Raw genomic sequence first — 20106 nt, 5'->3', positions numbered from 1 at the left:
ATTATACCGAATTGATTTCAGTCAGTGCAAACAAGAGGGGGATTCTAAAACATAAATCAGACACAAAGCAGAGATCCAAAATATAAAATTATTTATTATAAGAGTACAGGAAATCACTTTTAATTACATAATCATCTACAGGATACAACGCCCTGGTCCCATGGTTAAAAGAGCACAAAAATGAATCAAATATTCATTCTGTAGATAACATTCTAAAGACTTTGATAAATCAGTCCTACTTTCTAAACAGCAGCAAACAGGTTTGTTTCAAATAAGAATGATCTTATTTGAGGCACAAGTACAAAGTATCTGATTTAGAGTTTGAGTTTCCCAGCCAGAGGGCTGCAGGGGTAGAGCCGTGAGAAACGGCCCAGCGTCCACACAGGAAACACATTCTTGTAAGAGGTGTAGCTGATGGCACAGCTTTTATTAAACACTCCAGAAATGTTCTCCTAAAAAACAAGGAAACAACCCAGCACATTTTATTAGAGAGAGACCTCAAAAAGAGATGAATTTTGGAGATCTAGCAACAGCTTTGCTCACCTGTGGCCAGTCTCCATTGGGCAGCTGCCTGTCAATCAGAACTTGAATGCCTCGCTCCACCTCTCTGATGTCAGGGTACCTAAAAATGACACCTTTTAAGTAAATTAACCCTGTTTTGGAAAAGCAACCCCACTTAACCTCATTGTTGTCCATGCAATTTTCCATAAATCAACACTTTGAAAAACACTAAAGAGTCAGGAAAAAAAGTTAATGTAGGCTGTCAAACACTGAAATGTCATATTTACTGAAATTTGAGAATCATTTTGATTCTAAATCATCATCATCAAAAAAAAAAAAATAAATCACTTTAATATCTAGTTGAGTTTAACAGTCAAAAAAATCTTTGGATATCAATTACTAGACTTAAGACAAGCCACTTTTTACCCTCACAAGGGTTTAAGATATATATGTATATATATAAATAGGCAAAGGACGTACAAATAACAATAGATATTACTTACACTAAGTACAAATAATGTTAGATACTATTTATACTTTCTTGCAGTTACTTGTATTTATAGTTATGGTTTCTGTGCAGCAAATTTTTAAAAAAAAATTTTTAAAAATTAAAAAAACAAAGCTGTACCCAGTTTTTGAACGGGAGGGCAGTTCTGTACAGTAGAGGTATATAGAAACTACTGCTGATGTTACCTGGCAGCCATCAACCCCAGCAAAGCCCAGCAGGTGTTGTGGATCTGTGAGTTCTTGCTCTGAACATAGCGGCGCTGCTCACATGACTCAAAGTCCTCGCCCCAGCCTCCATCCTCCATCTGCTTTGACAGCAGGAACTCACAGGCACGTTTCACCTCCACACAAACAGACCTTCAACACACAAACCAAATCGATTACAGGGACAAATAAAGTGCAGTAAAAGAATATGAGCTGATGATTTATTAAATGAACATCAATTTGAGAAGAAAAACAAATAACACACCCATTTTGGAAAGTGTGGCCCATACATGCAAATGCCTCCAGACCAAACCAGACTCCATACGTGAAACATACTCCCCAGGACCTAAGACAAGCAGAATACTTCATAAACAGTCCAAGAAGCAAAAGAATAATGTTTCTGATTATATAAATGAACCGACGCCTACCCTTCCCATGAGCCATCAGGTCTTTGAACCCTCCTGCAGTAGTCCAGCCCTTGCTGAAGAGTTGTCCTATGTGATCAAGAGACGTGGTTTAACCAAACCATTTTTCAAACCACAATATGCTGAAATATTTTGTTTGGCTGTACCTAATCTCTTCTGCTCTGTGCTCAGGATATACGCTGTGAAAGTGTTTCAGTGCCTGCATTACAGCGGAGGTACACTCAACATACGTGTAGTCGATCATTATATCACCTGGGAGAGTAAGAGGTAAAAACAGACACGTCGAGACCGATGAAAAATGCACTGTCTAGTGAATATGACATTTTACTGCATGATCACCAAACACTTCAGATGGGTTCAGCAGCTCCAGCAGTTTTCCACCACGTTTGGTCTCATACGTGGCAAACCCTCCATCAGGATTTCTCATGCTTAGCAGCTGAAACAAAATCACATTTAAAGAATAAGACACATTAAGGACACTATTTCAAATAAATGCTGTTTTTTCTATTACAGCTTTTTATTAATCAGAGAATCATGAAAAAATGTATCACTGTTTCTACAAAAATATTAAGCAGCACAACTTTTTTTTTTTGCATTGCAATAAGCAATGTTTCTTGAGCACCAAATCGGCTTCTTAAAATTATTTCTGAAGGATCATGTGACACTAAAAGACTGCGTAATGGCTGTTATAAATTCAGCTTTTCCATCACAGAATAAGTGACAATATTTAATATTATAATAGAGAACAGCTATTGAAAATCATAATAATATTTCACAATATTATTGTTTCTACTGTATTTTTGATCAAATAAATACAGCTTTGGTGACAATAAGAGACAACTTTAAAAAAAAAAAAAAAAAAAATCCTGCCACCCCCAAACTTTTGAACAATATGATACATGTGTGTTTATTCTGACATAGCCTGTTAGTTTGGATGCATTTCACTGTGCAATTTCATTGGAAAGATGAGCCATGCATGAACATTAGAGAAGTGAGAATATATTATATCAGCCTATGAATAATTACTCAATATAATTAACATATATTTAAATACTCAGTAAACATAGAGAAAAATAACATTTTTGAAAGACTGAGATTAAAAATAGGGAGTAAAGACCCTCTTAATAGGATCTGACACTGTCTGTGCTGTGAGTTGATGAGATTTGAGTCAAAGATTTTCTGGGTTGCATAGTAGCTTAAGCATACTGTGCCCTTGAGCAAAACACTTAACCCTAGATTGCTCCAAGGGGATTGTTGCTATAAGAAGTGTACTGTAAATCAGATTATTGTGGCTCTGCACTGATAAGACACAGACAGAATGTTAAACATGTCGAACTGTAAACATGTCTTTTACCACATTGACAGCATCACAAAGTCTTTCAGCGGGAACTTTTTCTGTGAGGAAACCGCACTGCTCCTGCAGCAGCATCACAGATTTCAGTCCTTCCGCTGTGCAGTCCGCAACTATCCAACCACAGTCCCGCGTGCTGAAGGGAAAACCTCCCTGAATCACACAAACACACGCTCACTCAAGTTCAAGTTCAAGTTGAGCTTTATCGTCATTCTGCTACATGTGTGGACATACAGTGGAACGAAATGTCTTGCCTCACAGGACCATGGTGCTATATAAATACAGACATACAGCAATGGAGTAAAACGGTATAAACCTATACACAACCTATACATAAACCATTCATTAAGAATGGTTAAGAAGGTTGAAATGAAATACCCAAAAGTTTACCTTGTTCATTTGTCTATAATACCTCTCATATTCTGGAGGATTATCTTTGATCTATAATAATAAAAAAACTGATCAGACCTCACATAGAAACCAAATTATTACATTTCAGATAGATAGATGGATGGATAAGATTTCAATGAATCATCGTCACCTGGGTCAGATCAAAGAAATGATGGGCTTGTTTGAGGCACTCTGTAAACCTGGGGATGTCCTGGGCACCTGCCTGTTCAGAAAACAAGGCCAACTGATCAATTATCAGCTATGCGGCAGTTTGGGTTTTTATTTATAAAGATAAAATACCTCAAGAAATGCTTGTACTGCAAATGCAGTATCCCACAGCTGTGATCCATTTGTACCCTGATGGGAAAAAAATTATAATGTGAGTGAGAATTGTTATTCATATTGTTAATAACAACATTTAACTGATCAGATGAAATGTTCTTCAAAATAACAACATCTCACCTGCATTTTCATACCATCCAAACCCAGCCTGGAGCATTGAAAAAAAAATAAAAATGACAAAAAGAAAGACAATTATTATTATTATTATTCAATATAAGCAGGAAATGACTAAAATCAGACCACAAACCATAGATAGTCAGGTATCCTTGACACATGCTCTTGAAAGGCAGGTGATGTGGGTCCATCCACATACCAGCGTACCAACATATTGATCGTTTTCGAAATCTGACAAAACAGGAAGCTATTTTTGTAAACAGTGCAATATTTAAGACTGAATTATTATTAATGAACATTTCTGATCAATCATGTACATTGAAACTGCACAAAATAAAAACAGGAATGTGGATGAATAGAGTCAATATGACATTACATAAAATCAAATGTATTCTCTTTTCTCTCACCGGGCCAATGCTGATACACTTAGTGAAGCGATCGTCTGCTTTAATATGGTCATAAAGCTCCTTCACTGCTTTTTCTCTCAGCATAGTGCTGTGATGAGCTTCATACACATTCAGGATCACTATAAGATCAAGTTTGATAATGTTATGTGACTTCACTGAAATGAAAAGATTATTATTTTACAGAGCTGTTACACTTCTCTCACAATAAGCGATAGTAAGCAAGGTGCTGTGAGGTGTGTACAAGTCACAAGCTGCAATGTTGTTCCTCTGCGCTGGCCAGTCAATAGTCGAGTACTCCTGGACATAGAGCTCCTGTTCAACACCCAAAAAACAAACAACTGTGACTAGATAGTAGAGTTCAGGCAAACAAGCCTGATTTAATATAGTCTCCGAGTGGCCTCTAGTGGTAGCACTGTGAACTTTACCTGTCTTAAACTGAGAATCAGTTGATCTTCATCGGCAGACAGCCTGACCGCATAACAGTAGCTCATGGGCAGGTAGACCTGCCGACAGTGGCACCATAAAGTGGAGGGATGTGCCGGCACCCAGGAAGGGAACAGCCTGATGGAAAAGAATTGTGAAAGGATATCTAACTAATGTAAAAAAAAAAAAAAAACACGACACTTTATTTGTAAACGGATGAAGTCTCGGGATACCACATCTCTGGAAAGAGCGTATTCATCCCTTCCCAGCTGTATACATTGAGGATGGCCAACCAGAATTTCCCCCAGGAGGGTATACCGACCGCACCACCTGTAACAGAGCGGGACAATACTGAAACTGAATACCATATTATTTCATTTATTGGGTTTTTGTTACATATGAACATACAAGTGACTGTTTGTATATCAGCAATCGCAGACCTTTGCTGTGTAAAATATTCCTTGCGCGAAGCATATCTGGATCATCAGGCCCAACTCCGAGAATTCTCAGGGTGGTGTAATTCAAGGCTGTTCCGAAAACAGTAGACTTATCTTCAACGTGCCTGGAAAATAAATATGTGTTCAATTCCATGTTAAACATTAAAGGAACAGGGAAAGATATTTTGAAGAATGTTGGTAAGCAAACGGTTTCTGTTCCCATTGACTCTCGTTATATTTTTTGTCCATGCAATGCAAGTCATGGAAAAGAAAACTGTTTGGTTACCGGCATCTTCAAAATATCTTCTTCAGATGAATTTACTACGCAATTAGCAGATGCTTTTATCCAAAGCAACTAAAAAAAAGAGGAACAAAGTAATTTGTTAATGAGCCAATGGTATTCATAGTGCACAATGCCAGGTTTAATAGATAACTAGATTAGAAGGCAAGACAATGGAGAAAAATCAGCATAAATGACAAATAAAAAAAAATAAACATTATGTAATAAATGTAATAGCTTTTCAATTGTTTTATTATTGCATTACAGTAATACGTTTGATTTCCTTCTCTTTTTTGCATTATAATAATGTGATCATGTCTTTATTTTCTTTTGATTTGTGAAATATAATCTGGATGTTCCTTGTAGGTATCATGAGATTCACCCCATATAATAAAAGACAATGTTTTTACTACTCACAGGCCCCAGCCTCCGTCGGGCAGCTGCACAGAGCGAAGGTATCTAACCATTTCCTGCCTCCATGCATCTGGCAGTGGGATCTTAGCAATATGACAGGTTATGAGCAGACCTGAAAACCATCAACAAATAGACAGTTCACCTTTAAAATTCTATCTTTCTCAGTAACATTATTATTTACTTTATTAAAGGCAAATTCTAACCTTAATAATGCATGGGTTAATCAGACAAAAAAAAAGTCATATAATGCTCAACTGATAATATTTATTTATATTATGCAGAATGTATTATTTATATATTATCAGAATATTTACTTTCATCTAATGACTAAACAAAGAAAGTCTGTCTAAATGTCTCATAATAAATGAATGACCTGGAAGTAAGAAAAGAGGTCCACCATAATCCCCAGCCCAGTGTCCATCTTTAGCCTGGAGACGGCTGTAGAAGTCCATTCCCTTCAGTGCAGCTTCTGCTGCAGTGTGTGCGGCAGGGGATGCTGAGATGAACTCACCCTGGGGTCAGGAAGAACAGATTAGACATGAAAATGAATATAAGAGTTGCAGTATACTTGTCTGTAATGTTAATGCTTACCGTGTCCAGTCCCAAAGAGTGAGATTCCAGCATGCTCTGCTGTCTGTCCACGCCGTCTGCCTCCTCAATGTACCTCCAGCTCTGTCTGCCCTCCACATTACTCAACCTCCAGCGGCTGAGATCTGTCACTGGCTCGGCCTTATAGGGGCCTCCCCTTCTCCGCAAACACCTGAATCAAATCTTTAAATGTTAACCTTGGATGGGCAGAGTAACAGTAGTACAGTAACACTTTTCAAGCATTTAACATACCACACATTTAAAAAAAAAAAAAAAACTTATGTGTATCTAACATTAACAATAAAAAGACTTTCATTAATTTATTTAAATTATAGTTAATTTTGTAAGAACAAAACAGCACTGTAGAAATACATTTTCATTGTGTTTCTCAAAAAATAAATAAACAAATAAACACCTAGCAGTGTTTCATGACTTCATAAATCATATGTTATTATAAAGATACCATCTACAGATAAGCATATTGTCTGCATTATAGGGCATTGATACTTAAATAATAATAATAATAATAATACACTGTAAATGAAAACATAAAATGTCATAATATATTAGTTAATGTTTAACGTTTATAAGAAAGTATATTCATTTCATATCTTAGTGATTTTAAAACATAAGCATTTACAAATTTTAAACAATTGCACTCACGTTCCCTCTGTCATCTCTGAAGTGCAGGAGCAAAACTTGTAAACTTGAAAGAACCTGCATATTTCAGCTGATCGAAACGTTGAACGCCTCCTTAAAAGCAGCCTGGGAAATGTAGTTCTTTATTCCCCTAAAATCGTTCTTAAAATGGTATACACATGGAAAGGGGCTTCATTCTTAAACTACGTATCCCATAATGCTTAGCACTGCCTTCCGAGCGCGATATGGCATGGAGAGATATGACCAGAGGACAAGCCCTCCAATCAGTTGTTAGAAACATAGCAAAATGGGCGTGACTTGCCAGTTCACACCAACCACGTTTGGAGCGTTATGAATAATTAATCACCTCATGTTAATTCGTAATTTAAAGGTGAGCCTCTAGTAATATGAACAAAAACATCTTTAAAATATTTGTGTTTCTCAGTATACTAGTCGGAAAAAAATACACAAAATCAGTAGTTTGATAAAAACAATCTTTATGGTTGTTCAAAAATATACATTTAAATACAACAGAATTATTGGGATGAACAAAATCCATTCAACTCTATTATTCAGAAAGCGGGAAAGCATGTATGAAAACAAACAAATTCTAAATTACTGTTAAAGTACAAGGAGATACACACACTAAGATTTAATTAAACCTAATGGTTGAGGAACATGACTTAAGCATTTTATCAAAAAATATAAATTTTAAAACGGCAAAAATAAAACTGCAAAGACCAAGAGGCAGCATGCAAAAGACATTTTCTGTCAAATTGGGAGACTATAAGTGGCATTCAGCAGCTTCAGTTGTCTACCATGTCTAAAAGACACTTCAGCTTGAGGTCACACACACGTTCCTCCTCCTTCTGACTTGACAACTCTCTTTTCAAGTCATGCAAACGCTGGAACAAAGATACCGGTCTGTTTCTTTCACAAGATGCAACAGTCTTCTCAACAGAATCTTTCATTTCCACTTCCTTCAAATAAAAAAGAAATGCAGGTTTAAGGCATTTATAATGAAAGCTGCTTTTTAACTTCATATTATCCTTAGTTATTCTAGAATACTGTACTTGTATGCGGAGGGTAGCAGCAGGGCGCTTGGAAGAGGAAGTCCTAACTAGCGGAGGTGAAGAGAGGAGGGTGGAGGGAAGGAAAAGAGGAAAAGAGGCAGAGGACAAATGATCCGCTTCAATCCTACGCTGAATCTGCTCTCCAATTCTAGATACACATGTGAAAAAAACAAAAATAGACAAAATCTCATAATGCATCATTATGTTTTCTCAAATGTGTGTAAAACTCAGTTTATTGCATTAAAAAAAAAGTTTAAACCTAACCTCTGGCCCTCAGCATTCATCTCCTGAAAAGTTAAGAGAGTACGCTGAAGTCGCTCCATGATGGGATTCTGTGTGCTGTCTGCATCAAAGACTCTGTTTATTTTGTAAGGAGATGATATTTTCTCAACCAGGTCAGTTGTTTCTGTTTCCTTTGAAGAGCACAAAAATAAAAAACTTAATGCTATTGTAGTAATGCAAGTATATTAATCCAGTTGTGATGCCCCTATTATAACTCTACCTTTATGTTGACAGTGCCAGCAGCAGGGTGCTTTCGGGAGGGGGTCATGGTCACAGGCATAGAGGGGACAGTGGAGGTCAGGGTTAAAGGAAACGATGAAGGGTGTAAAGTATCTGCTTCAATCCGACGCTGTACCTGGTCTCCAATCCTACAGACACATGTTAAGAAATGGTTACTACAAACATCCAAGACAGATTAAAAAAACCCTCTAAAATTAAAATTGTTAATGCTAACCTCTGTCCCTCAGCGTTCATATCACGAATGGAAGAGAGAATCTTTTCAAAGTGCTGCGATATGGGAATTTGTGCAGCATCACCCACAGAAGACCATTCCTCTGCGTCTACGTGACTCTGAAACAGCTTCTGTTTGGGGAAATGTCTGGCCGTGGTTGGGAGCATGACTTTTGACCTATCAGAAAACGTTGATATTTTGTTTACATTTTTTGATGCAAGGCTGTTATGCTATCTACTGTAAATAATACATGTGTAAAACAGTGATAGTTACACTTCTAAGGCCAGCTGTCTTTCCTGATATGTCTGTTTCACAGCCTCTATCCAGCTATCAGGGGGCTGAAAACACTTCAGGCTGTCTGTGTTAAAGTAAACACGAATCTCGCCATCATCCGTGAGTGCATCTGTGATTTTAAGAGTTAAAACATATATTTAACAATGGAACATGTTCAAAGCTCATGATTGGCATTATGTTACCAATCTGTTATTCTCACCTTTTAACACTAGAGTCTCCAAACTCCAGTCCTTCATACGATGCTCTACACACAGGCTTATTATGTCGTCCCAAGGAATTTCATGAAAAGACATTCCAGTTGTCAGAAAGTTATCCTCATCTGCATCTCTCTCATGAAAGTACTGGTAGTTCACTCTTCTTAGCAGGTTCTCCAGGCGGGACATTAGAATAGGTTGGCTTAAGGGTGAGGTAGGGATCTGGGATACGTACTGGAATATTGAGGCACACAAATGTGGCCAGGAGGCTGAGAAATAAGAAAAGAGATTAGTTTTGATTTCTTTCAATTCAGATAAAACTACTAAAATCTACAAGGATTGGAACCTACCAGTAACTGGAGGCAGATCCCACTCAGGAAGTTGCCGGCTGAGGATGGATCTCTTCAGCCACTCCAAGTGTTCTGGAGAGTTCCAAGTCTGATGAGGAATCAGCTCACTGTTCTCGGGGAGAGAGAATTCAGGAGGTGGCCAGCAGAGACCGGACAGATGCTCCGATGAAACCACACCTGCTAGGAAACTCAGCACACTGTTACAGAGCTGCACGATGGGCTCCGGGTGCTGGGACGGAAGACCTGCATGTTTCCTGTCCTGTTTGTCTCGGTGTAGTCTGGAGTAGAACTCACGGCACAGGCCTAACTCAACAACCTGCAGCAGGGTGTGAGAGGACAGGGCTGGGCCAGCAGGAGAACGGGCGGCAAGCCACCTGATCACATGACTCATCTGAAGTGGATCAATTATATAAATAGAATACGTTACATTTTCAATAACCATTCAAAACATCAATCCTCATTTTCCCTGATATGAAAAAAAATTATAAGCATTTAGATCTATCCATGCTTTCACCAAACATTATGTGCAACAGTGGAAACTACTTTTAATTTTAGATGCTCTTAAAGTAAATATAAAATATATAAATATATATATATATATATATATATATATATATATATATATATATATATATATATATATACACACACACACACATATATATATATACACACATATATATATATATATATATATATATTTATTTGTGTTTAATAAATGCCAACTTGAAATGTGGGGCCCCAGTCATTATTTGGCTACAATTTATCACCATAATTATATTGCCCTGTTTTACCTATTGAGCCAATATCTATAGCATTAAAAAAAGTTCACATTTATAAACCAATACCTATTCAGCTATACACATCACGCATCCCTAGCACAAATATTTGTAACTATAATAAAAACTACTGTGTATCCTCTATATTTTTTTGCAGACCAACCTGCTCTGAGCCTTGCAGGTCAGTGAGGGTTGCTGGTATGTGGACGAAGATGTAATCAGAGATGAGACCATCTTTGACTAACATATTCAACATTAGTGCTGTGAAAGAGAGACAATAAAATAATCAGATTGCAGTCTTTAACAGTCTTGTCTACTATATTATTACATCTTTCCTTCAAAACTTGCCTTCTTCCAAACCATGATCATTGGTACCGCTCTCTTGGTTGCCAATAACCACCACAACCAGTGGTACAGGAGAGTGCCAGCAGCTGGCCTGTTGCACCTGCCTCAGCTGAAGGAGAGCAGAGAGCAGGGACACATCCTCATCCTCTTCACCCTGTCCAGCACTGTTAAGAGGGGGAAGTAGCATCAGAAGAGCATTGGTGCCATGGAGCTCCTTCTGTTCCTCCAGCAAACACTGGTCTTCTGCACTCAGAGGGCCATGACATGCCTGCACACAAACACAGGGGTTAATCATGTCAATGCAGAGATTTGGATAACTGGATAGAGCTTCGTTTCCATGAGGTCCATTTTCTCTTCAATACCTCAGTTTAACTGGGTAAATAATGACAATTGTAATTTTAAGGGAAAACTATTACTTCTGAAACTTACTTTTATAGCAATGTGAACTTCATGATTCTGTCCCCTAATATTTGTCAAGCTGTGACTAATGCACAGTGTTTTCAGTTGCCCTTTGAGTTCTTTCTCACTCTCTTCAGATTGGTTTTCTCCACCCAATTTAACCTCAAGCCAGTCTGTCAGAATCCTGCATGGAAACAAACATAAAAACAAAACAGGTCAGTTGTGATTTTACTTGTTATAAGACATTTCTCAACATTTTCGTTCCTTACCTGCTGGCATAGCTTATGTCACTATCACAGCTGCTTGGCAACAGAAGCGTGGCTTTCCAAAAGATTCTGTCAGGTGCATTAGGGGTGCTTTCTGCCACAAGAGTGGGCAGGTCAAGAGGCATCCATACACGCTCACTGCCAAAGAAGGATAATTAACCATTCCGACAATCATGGCGATAAAAATTATCTGCATTCTGCATATCTACACCACACTGCATCCCCACTGTACTTACCTCAGTAAGAGATTGTAGTAGTAGGACACTTTCATCTGATGAACTGCTTCCAATCGCATTTTCAGCAATCTATATTATTAAAATTAATTACCAGGAACAATCATTAAGATGCATTCCAAAAAAAAAAAGCATAAATAAAAGCAAAAGAAAAGAAAAAAAACAAATAGATATCTCCGATCACAGACCTTGTGCAGGAAACAGCCATGTTCCCAGAGTTACCCAGGTTGACCATCCCCTGGGCCAGGAGGTCCAGAGAGGGGCTCATAGGGGCACTGGGTATGAGAGCCTTAAGTTTGAACCGTGGATCTACACATCCAGGGGCAGCAGGGAAACCACGCATCTGTCTCTTAAGCTGACGACGCACGGCTACCACGTCACGCCACCTGGAGTATATGAATACAGGGTTCTTTAGAAAACCTATTTGGTCCAGGGCTTCCTTTATACACAAAGGGAAATAATATGCTCCTCAAACCTCTTGATGAACTTGCAGATGCGCCTCAACTCATTGTCCAGGATATCTTGTGCCATTGCGGCCAACTCCTCAGCTAGCGTCTCCTCTACTATGCTGTTGCATTCCTCTGCTGAGCAGCGGGCGATACAAGCCGCCTTTTCTTCTAAAGCAAGCCTGGAATGGAAGAACAGCACAACCAATTTTGTACATGCTCATTGATGAATATCACAAATACTTGTCAAAAGTCATGTTTCACCCAAAAATCTAAATGAAGAAATATTAAAATTGATATATAATAAACATTTAGCAAATATTGAGCTTAACAATTAAATTTATCTTAATGCCTAAACATTTGCATTGTGATCATTTAAAATTAAGCATAATCCCACCCCTCCCAAAAAACTCCTTCCTATAATCTAAACTCATATTATATTATGTCAGATAAAGCATCTTATTAATGGCTTCATTTCCTTTAGACAAAACAATTTCCTTTTTTCCCCCATTTAATTTCAGGGAGATATAATCCCTTACAACTGTTAATGAGGAAGCCTAAAGGGACAGACAATAGCAAAGAAAACCTCAGGGAGATTTTTATGTAGGATCTGGTACCTTATTTCAGTGTCTGCGGTCGCTCTTATGCTCTCTGTTAGCACCTCGTCACTGATTTTAGCACACAGCTCACCGCTAAACTGCTCAAGAAAGGCTTCCTTCCGCCTGACATCAAACACAAAAAATAGAAAAAGAGTTGAAAACGCTCTGGTTACTAAACATAACCAGAAATGCCTAAAAATGCAATTGGTTTGTGCAGCTGCACACACGTTAACAAATCAGGATCCAGTATTCAGAGGAAATCAGAGTTACCCTGGATTCATACAAATGCAAGAGACCATTTCGAAAGGGAGTTTAACATACAAAAAAACAAGCATTGTATTAAAAAATTCACACACCTGGCTTCTTCCTGCCTGCGTTGCTCCTCTGCGATTCTCTTGTTCTCAGCGATGATCTCTGACGCGGATAGTTCCCTCAGCAGCTGATTTAAGACTTCACTCACAACTGTTTCTAACTCACTGTCACTCGCACTGCAGAACACACATGAGCAGACACGTTAAGACACAAACACTATGTTAAAAATTTGTTTTGGCTTTATGCAAGTGAAATCTTCTGGCTGACAAAAAAAATTAAAACCTGTGGGTCAGAAAAGAAAAAGCTCCTACCTGAGGGCTGCAGACACATATTCAGCAGCTGCACGGGTTATATCAGAGACTTCGGCTTCCACTACCTCATTAAGCACCGTGTCCACCTCTGCCATTATATCCTGCCAGAGATCATAGTGTCATTAGTGAGCTTATGTATGTAACATACTGTAGGACTTTGCAGTTAAAACTGGAGGTGAGTGTCTCACCTGATCTGTGTACGCTGGTTCTAGTTTGGGAGGAGGAGATGGAGGTCGGACTGGTTGTGGGGCAAATATGGGTTGGAAAACCAGCCGTGGTACCATGGGAAGAGAGGATTCTGTTTGGTTCCTCTCTCCGGTTTCCTCCGTGTCATCAGATTTTACAGGCTCTGTCATGCCAGGATGGTCCACGAACAGCCGTGGTTGAGCCAGAAACCTCGTTGTCACCTGAGGCCTGGAGTCAGGCTCCATCAAGGGCTTCAACTCCTGCCTCTGTGGAGGAGCTGCCAAAGACGAGGATTAAAATATCGACAGTAAGACAAATATATTCGAATTTTCCCTAATGAACTAAGAATCAAATTGCATCTGCACCCTTCAGGATAGCTGGTGGAGGCTCAGAAGACAGGCCGTCTCCTGTGTACTTGTTGTTGAAGTCAAAGCTGCAAACAGGATTGTGCTGGGGTGGGTTGGGCAGAGGTCCACCGTTCACCACCTCGCCAATCAGAACAGTTCTTTTCATCTCAATGACCACAGACTTCCTCTGCGGTAAGGAGAAATCAGGCTCCTGATAGGCTGTGCGACTAAGTTCTACCATGCTGGATGAGAGACAAAATAAGGCATTCATTTTCAAAAACTAATGCACTATTGCATTGAGAAAAGATCTTCATTAAAAATAATTTTTTTGGTTAAAATCAAGACAACAAAGAAAATAAGTAGAACATACCCATCATTGATAGTAAGGCCATACTGTTGAATAAAGTCTGTGGCTTCAGTGGCATTGCGGAACATGAGCATTCTGACGAAGTCCTCAACTGGAAAAATGGTGGATCTTTGGGATCCAACAGTAAAGGCCACATTGAGGATTTTCAGTGCCTTGCGTCTCACCTAATCAAACAGAGACAAAAACATTTTGCAATTAAAGAAACTCAAAGGTTTAATGAGGTGCAAAGTACTTCAAATATTACTCCTATAGAACTACCCTCTGGGTAAGATGATTACCTGATTGAAGTATCTGTGAAGTATGCAGCTGCTCAAATAGGAAGCTGCACTCACAAGTTTAAAGAACCGGACAAAGTTATTGCTGTTGAGTGCTGCACAGGCCTGCACAGCAAAATCCACCTCTCGAGACTCCCGTACCTCTTTACGGAACTGCTGCACCTCGCTGCATTGACACAAAACAAATCCATTTGTATCCTTCATTACATCAATGCAAATAAGTTTATTACAAATATGTATTTCTAATTTACATTGAACTGAATCCATAAACTTGTTGTTAGCGACAGATGCCTACTATACTGTAAAGGAATGCCTTGATTACTGCAATGTTTTTTCATCTTTACTGCAAGAAGAAAAGATGATAAAAGCAAGGTTTTACCGAAGAATATCTCCGTCATTGAGCTTAAGCAACACATTGTATTGACGGAACTCTGCTTCATTGGGGCAGTACACCTCTTTAGTGGCAAGGTCTTGATACATCTCCTTTAGACTCTGCAGGCATTTTGTCATATTCTCATTGTTGATTTTTGCATCAAAAGACATCATGGGTTCCTGGCAGAGGTGATGGGCACAGTGAATGTGGAAACGGGTACATTTCTCAATGAGCGATACTGTTTCTGGATCACACAGATGCTGCTGGGTAATGTCCTGCAAGAGATGTTTAGACACATGATTATTAAAAATTAAACATAACATTGATACATTCAGTTTTAGATATCTGAATTAAAATCAACAGTTAGACACCTTAGAAATAAGGCCTTAGATCAAGCATTTAAAGTTGTTATGCCCACCTTCCGAATTCCTCTGGTTCTGTTCCAGACAAAGTCATACCAGTCACGGTAACTGCCCTCACCCTGGTCCATAATCTGGGTTACAAGGTAGTCCATAGTCAGGCTTAGCACAGGAAGTGGTCTAAGCTCATGAGGGAGTGGTTCTTCCTGATCGGCCGAAGACCTGCTATACTCTTTGATAGCAGCAAAATGATCCACCTAAGCAGAAGGGGAGGATTTTATCACAAAACCTTCAACTTTCCCCAAGAACTCCGATGAAAACATGGATTTTCGATCATTACTGGACTGTACTATGATCATCACAAACCTTCTCTGTATCTGGTATAACTTCAAAGACGCTCAGCTGGTTGCGGGTTTCTCTCATATACCGCTCTTTCTCCGGGCACATATCAGGGCATGTTCCCACAAACACTTTGGACATATCCAGGTCTGTTCTTTTGGGTCGAGCTTCAAAGACAAAAAGATAATTTATCAACATTTATGCTCAAATATAAATATTGAATAAAACAAACAGTATATATAACTTCAAATACAATAATAAATGCAGTTTCAGTACTAGACGGTATCAAAGGTAATTAAGGCTTTACCTTGCCGTAAAATCTTGTCTCTCTGCTCTAGAAGGCGGTATCTCTCCTCTGCGGTTTCAGCCACCTGACCAATCAGAGGCTGCAGTACCAAGGGCAGGTTAGTAATAGGTCGTTCACCGCTTCGTTCCTCTCCGACTGACTCCAATAGTGCTTCACTCTCAAACTGGAGTGTTTTAGCAACAGACGATTTTTGGATTGGAGAGCTGTAACATAAAAACAACATGCAGAAATAAATAATTAGGCCAAATAAGAATCATGCAAAGGAACTGCTTGATATTACATGTCTTAAATGACCTTTTAGTAAAGGAGCTAGTGGTGCTGATGGGCACTGCTCTGGGAAGAGGCTTGCGACAAGGGGAGGACTGCAAAGATGCAACCCCAGACTCTGAGTCCCCTGTCACATCTTTGACTTCTAAAGGATTAGCAGCTTTTTCACTTGGACCTGTAAATGACAATCATTTCATGAGCATAACAGTATGAGAGATAACATGTAGTGCTTCTGCTAAATTAAGGCTAAAACAAGGTATAAAATCACATGTAAACAGCACCTCTCATGTTGAACATGTCTCCAACATTTTTTTTTTCAGATGTTCATCAGTTTAAAGCAAAAAAAGCTCTCATTTTCTAATTTCCTCTGGCCCCTGTGTTGTTAAATTAGATTTGTACTGTAACTTTAACAGCCAAAAAAATGCAAATGTTGAAAGTGTACTTGACCTCAAACTAACTTTGTAAGGCCAGATTTGTTACAGTGGATGTTTCAGTTCAAAGCAATGCCAAATATTATATGATTGGAATATCCTTTCTAAATGTTTATTCTTGATAAACAATGTCAGTACATTCACTGATAATTTATTTAAATCATATTTTCATCCACAATATATTTAAATCATATTTTCATCCACAATATATTTAAACGGTTCAATTATCAAAACCTTTTTCATCTTGCTTTTGTTAAACTGATGAAATAAACTTAATTTTTAGCAGTAATTTTATTGGTGACATTAACACTGCACTTAAGAATAGCATTTTGCAGTTTAACAATACCACAAAGCCAAACCAACATTTTACATTAAATGAATTAAGATTTTTACTTAATTCAATTGAACAGCAAACAAACAACTTAATAGTTACTTACTTTGCTTTTTCCTTTGCCAAAATATGTGAATTTCAGTCCTCTGGAATTGCTTTCCTTTCTTTTTGGCTTTGGCAGCAGATGCCTGGAAGGCAAGAGAGAGTTCAACACATTCAATTAAATGTAACTAATTTTGTGGCAGTGAGCATTTTGCATTATATATTTAACTAGAAATGCTCACATGATCTTGGAAATGCACGATGGCCAGATTCTTCTGAGGCCTGCAATACACCTTAAGCACTTTCCCAAAGTGCCCAAAATGCTGTATGATGAGGTTTTTCTTGTTGAGGTTGGGTGGGATGCCTTTGCACTGTATAACAGTGGCATCAGTAGGAGAGAGACCAGCCAAACTGTCTGTGCTGTCCTTTCGAGAGGCACGTCTACTTGGAGTGTGTGTCTGTGCTTCAGGCTTGAGTGCTATAAAGACAAGTGATCGCAATCTTAGAAATGTTAGCAAGAAAAAATATTTCAAAATAGCTTTGGATAAAATGTAGGTATATTACAAACCCATATAATAGATTTTTATATTTATTTATTTAATTTTTGACATTTATCAACTTTTGTCGATATTGAATATCTAATGATGCATGATTTTTTTAAACAACTTTATTTTAAGATTCTCTTTGTTGTCATCAAACACACATTACATTATTTTTAAGAACACTAATAGAAAAATAACACTGTTAAATGTAATCGTCAACCAATATCAAAACAATATCCATTTTATCATATTGTACATTAAAATGCTGTGATGTCTAAATTTACTTGTAGCTTTTGAGTTTTTAGTGTTTTGGTTTTTGTAAATGTACTTTTAACTCACTTCAATTTATTTTCACAATAGCATAGAAATGTAATACATATCAATAACGTGAAAATAAACAAATTTAAATATTGGTGTGCTCCTCAAGAAAATCACAAGAAAAGACATGTAACTTACAAACTTCCTCTGCTTTTTTCAGCACTGTGGGAGCCTGAGATCTTGGAGGTGTATGAGCCAAATCACTGCCTGGACCGGGTGGATCTGGTCTATCTGGATGATGATCTTCTCTCATCACTGGACTGACTTTGGATTTCATTAGGTCAGACAATGCATTGCGAAAAAGTCCTCCAGCTGGGCCACGGCTTCTCAGCAGCGGGCGTTTGGCGGGTTGTCTTGGTCCATCTGCCCCAGCCTCATCGCTTTTAGTTGCATTTGGATCAATTGGCTCCTCTTTTCGTTTTATGCCAAAACCCACAAAAGCTGTTTCTCCTCCACTGCTCTGTCCATCACCTGCTCTGTCCTCCGTTCTTTGTGGTGCTTCAGTTTTTGGGACCCCAAATCCAAATGATCCAATGCCAGTACCAAATGCAGGTATTTTGTTATCTGATTGAGACTGCAGGCTCTGTTCTGTGAAGCTGAAGGTGGATGGAGTCGTGGGCTGAGAAGCAGGCGTACTGCTGCTGGAAGGGTTGGCTGGCTGCGAGAAGGTGAACTGAATGCTGCTGCCACCACCGGGCGTCTCCTTTTGTGAAAAATTAGCATTGGAAAATGAGACAGATGGAGCTACTGCTGGCTGTGAGAAGCTGAAGCCCAGAATGCTCGGCTTTACGCACGAGAACAGCGAACCACTAGAGGAATTCTCCATAGTACTAGTTACGGGCTTGGATGATCCAACAGGTTCTGTGGCTGAAGACAGATTTAAGCTGGGAGGTTCGGGGCTGACACTGAAAATAGGTTTGAAAACTGCATCGTTGGGTGGCTTGAAACTAAACTGGTTCCCACCAGCTATATTATCAGTCCTACCCCCTGTTGAGGAGCTGGATGTGGCCGTGGGTACAGAGAGGGCAGAAAGCTGACCAAAACTGGGCTGGTTGGTAACAGTGTTACTGAAACTGCTCAGAGACTGCGAGGCACTGGAGGAAAGACCAAACGCAGAAGGCTGACCGAAAGCAGAAGTCTGATCAAAAGCAGACATCTGATTCTGTCCGGTAGCTTGAGAATATGAAGGCGGTGGTTGTCCAAATCCAAGTGTGCCTTGACCCAAACTAGACTGCCCAAAGGCCGGGGCTGTTCCCATAAACGTGAATGAAGATGTCTGCCCCAAACTTTGTGATAACCCACCGGTCTGACCAAAAGTAGGTGTTTGGCCGAAGACAGAAGGCTGGGGTGTTGGTTGGCCAGAAGTTGGTTGACTAAAAGCAGAGGGTTGTCCGAAACCAACACCCTGTGCTGGGTTCTGCAGGGTAAAGGATTGAAATGGGTTTCCAGGCTGATTAGTGTTGTTTGGTACCTGAAAGGCAGTTTGTGGTTTACCAAAGATGTTTGAAGGATTCATGATCGCTGAAACTGCAACTGTTAAGATTTACTATTGTGATACAGAGCAAACCCTCAGCTGGTCATGACCAACGTCCTCTGAATTCTCTAAAACGAAGATAAAAAAGGGTTACTTATGACTTTCCAGTTTATCTCAAACCAAATGTATAAGTTATATAACAAATCATCGCTTCATAATATGTGCAAATCCAAAGTAAACATGTTTTTAAGACCTCAAATAGGAATTAATAAAAACAAAGGCTTCTCCATGTAACGTTACTGAACGCGGAGTACGTTTTAACTCCTGAGACCAACCACCTGAACAGTAATAATATTTGTATGCATTTCATACATCTAAAATATATACACAACAATCAAAAACACTCAAATCGAAAAGAAACAACAACTGTAAATACTTTGGTGCGATTCTCGTCGCAGTCAGACAGGATGTTGATTTCTCTTCTTCGTGAACCATTGCCTTGATTCAACAAGAGTCTCGCGCGATTGCTGCCTCTACAGGCAGACAAGAGCATGCCACCATTAGATGACTAGTACTGGAGGTGAATGGGATTAAAGAAACGAACCTCTAAAAAAAACAAGATAGATCTAGGTTTTATAACATTCAAATTAGACAAAAGATATGCACAAATGAGAAATGTACTAGGAAAATGCCACAACAAGTCAAAGAGTAAAAATGCAGAAACTTTGGAGTAGTTTAGGGGCAGGGTAAGTTTATACAGTATAACGCCATTATCTAATGTCCCTAAAAAAC

General features: G+C 38.9%; 2 protein-coding genes across 2 annotated transcripts; both read right to left on the bottom strand.

Moving 5' to 3' along the window:
• Nucleotides 1-74: 74 nt before the first annotated feature.
• Nucleotides 75-7172, bottom strand: lss (lanosterol synthase (2,3-oxidosqualene-lanosterol cyclase)). The gene is made up of 22 exons (XM_059499423.1): nucleotides 7047-7172; nucleotides 6387-6555; nucleotides 6169-6307; nucleotides 5799-5907; nucleotides 5105-5226; nucleotides 4898-4994; nucleotides 4667-4802; nucleotides 4445-4553; nucleotides 4242-4360; nucleotides 3968-4065; nucleotides 3841-3868; nucleotides 3679-3735; nucleotides 3530-3601; nucleotides 3379-3429; nucleotides 2992-3141; nucleotides 1977-2073; nucleotides 1784-1889; nucleotides 1641-1706; nucleotides 1478-1558; nucleotides 1195-1365; nucleotides 544-622; nucleotides 75-452 (listed from the first exon to the last, which is right to left on the bottom strand). Exons 1-22 carry the CDS (start codon nucleotides 7058-7060, stop codon nucleotides 315-317), a joined length of 2208 nt encoding a protein of 735 aa, XP_059355406.1. The 5' UTR covers nucleotides 7061-7172; the 3' UTR covers nucleotides 75-314.
• A 326-nt stretch (nucleotides 7173-7498) lies between these two features.
• mcm3ap (minichromosome maintenance complex component 3 associated protein) lies at nucleotides 7499-19877 on the bottom strand. The gene is made up of 31 exons (XM_059500386.1): nucleotides 19751-19877; nucleotides 17979-19442; nucleotides 17223-17458; nucleotides 17045-17126; nucleotides 16204-16351; nucleotides 15910-16112; nucleotides 15630-15769; nucleotides 15323-15520; nucleotides 14911-15179; nucleotides 14535-14697; nucleotides 14260-14420; nucleotides 13908-14131; nucleotides 13545-13819; nucleotides 13357-13457; nucleotides 13090-13221; nucleotides 12752-12856; nucleotides 12164-12316; nucleotides 11877-12074; nucleotides 11692-11760; nucleotides 11459-11593; nucleotides 11220-11373; nucleotides 10794-11058; nucleotides 10609-10706; nucleotides 9667-10057; nucleotides 9322-9585; nucleotides 9102-9231; nucleotides 8832-9005; nucleotides 8598-8745; nucleotides 8360-8508; nucleotides 8096-8243; nucleotides 7499-8002 (listed from the first exon to the last, which is right to left on the bottom strand). The coding sequence occupies exons 2-31, from the start codon at nucleotides 19354-19356 to the stop codon at nucleotides 7829-7831; spliced, it is 6465 nt and encodes a 2154-aa protein (XP_059356369.1). The 5' UTR covers nucleotides 19357-19442; nucleotides 19751-19877; the 3' UTR covers nucleotides 7499-7828.
• Nucleotides 19878-20106: the final 229 nt, after the last annotated feature.

Source organism: Carassius carassius, chromosome 19 (assembly GCF_963082965.1).
Source record: "Carassius carassius chromosome 19, fCarCar2.1, whole genome shotgun sequence".
In the NCBI taxonomy this organism is placed as follows: Eukaryota; Metazoa; Chordata; class Actinopteri; order Cypriniformes; family Cyprinidae; genus Carassius; species Carassius carassius.
This window is presented reverse-complemented; position numbering and strand designations above follow the sequence as displayed.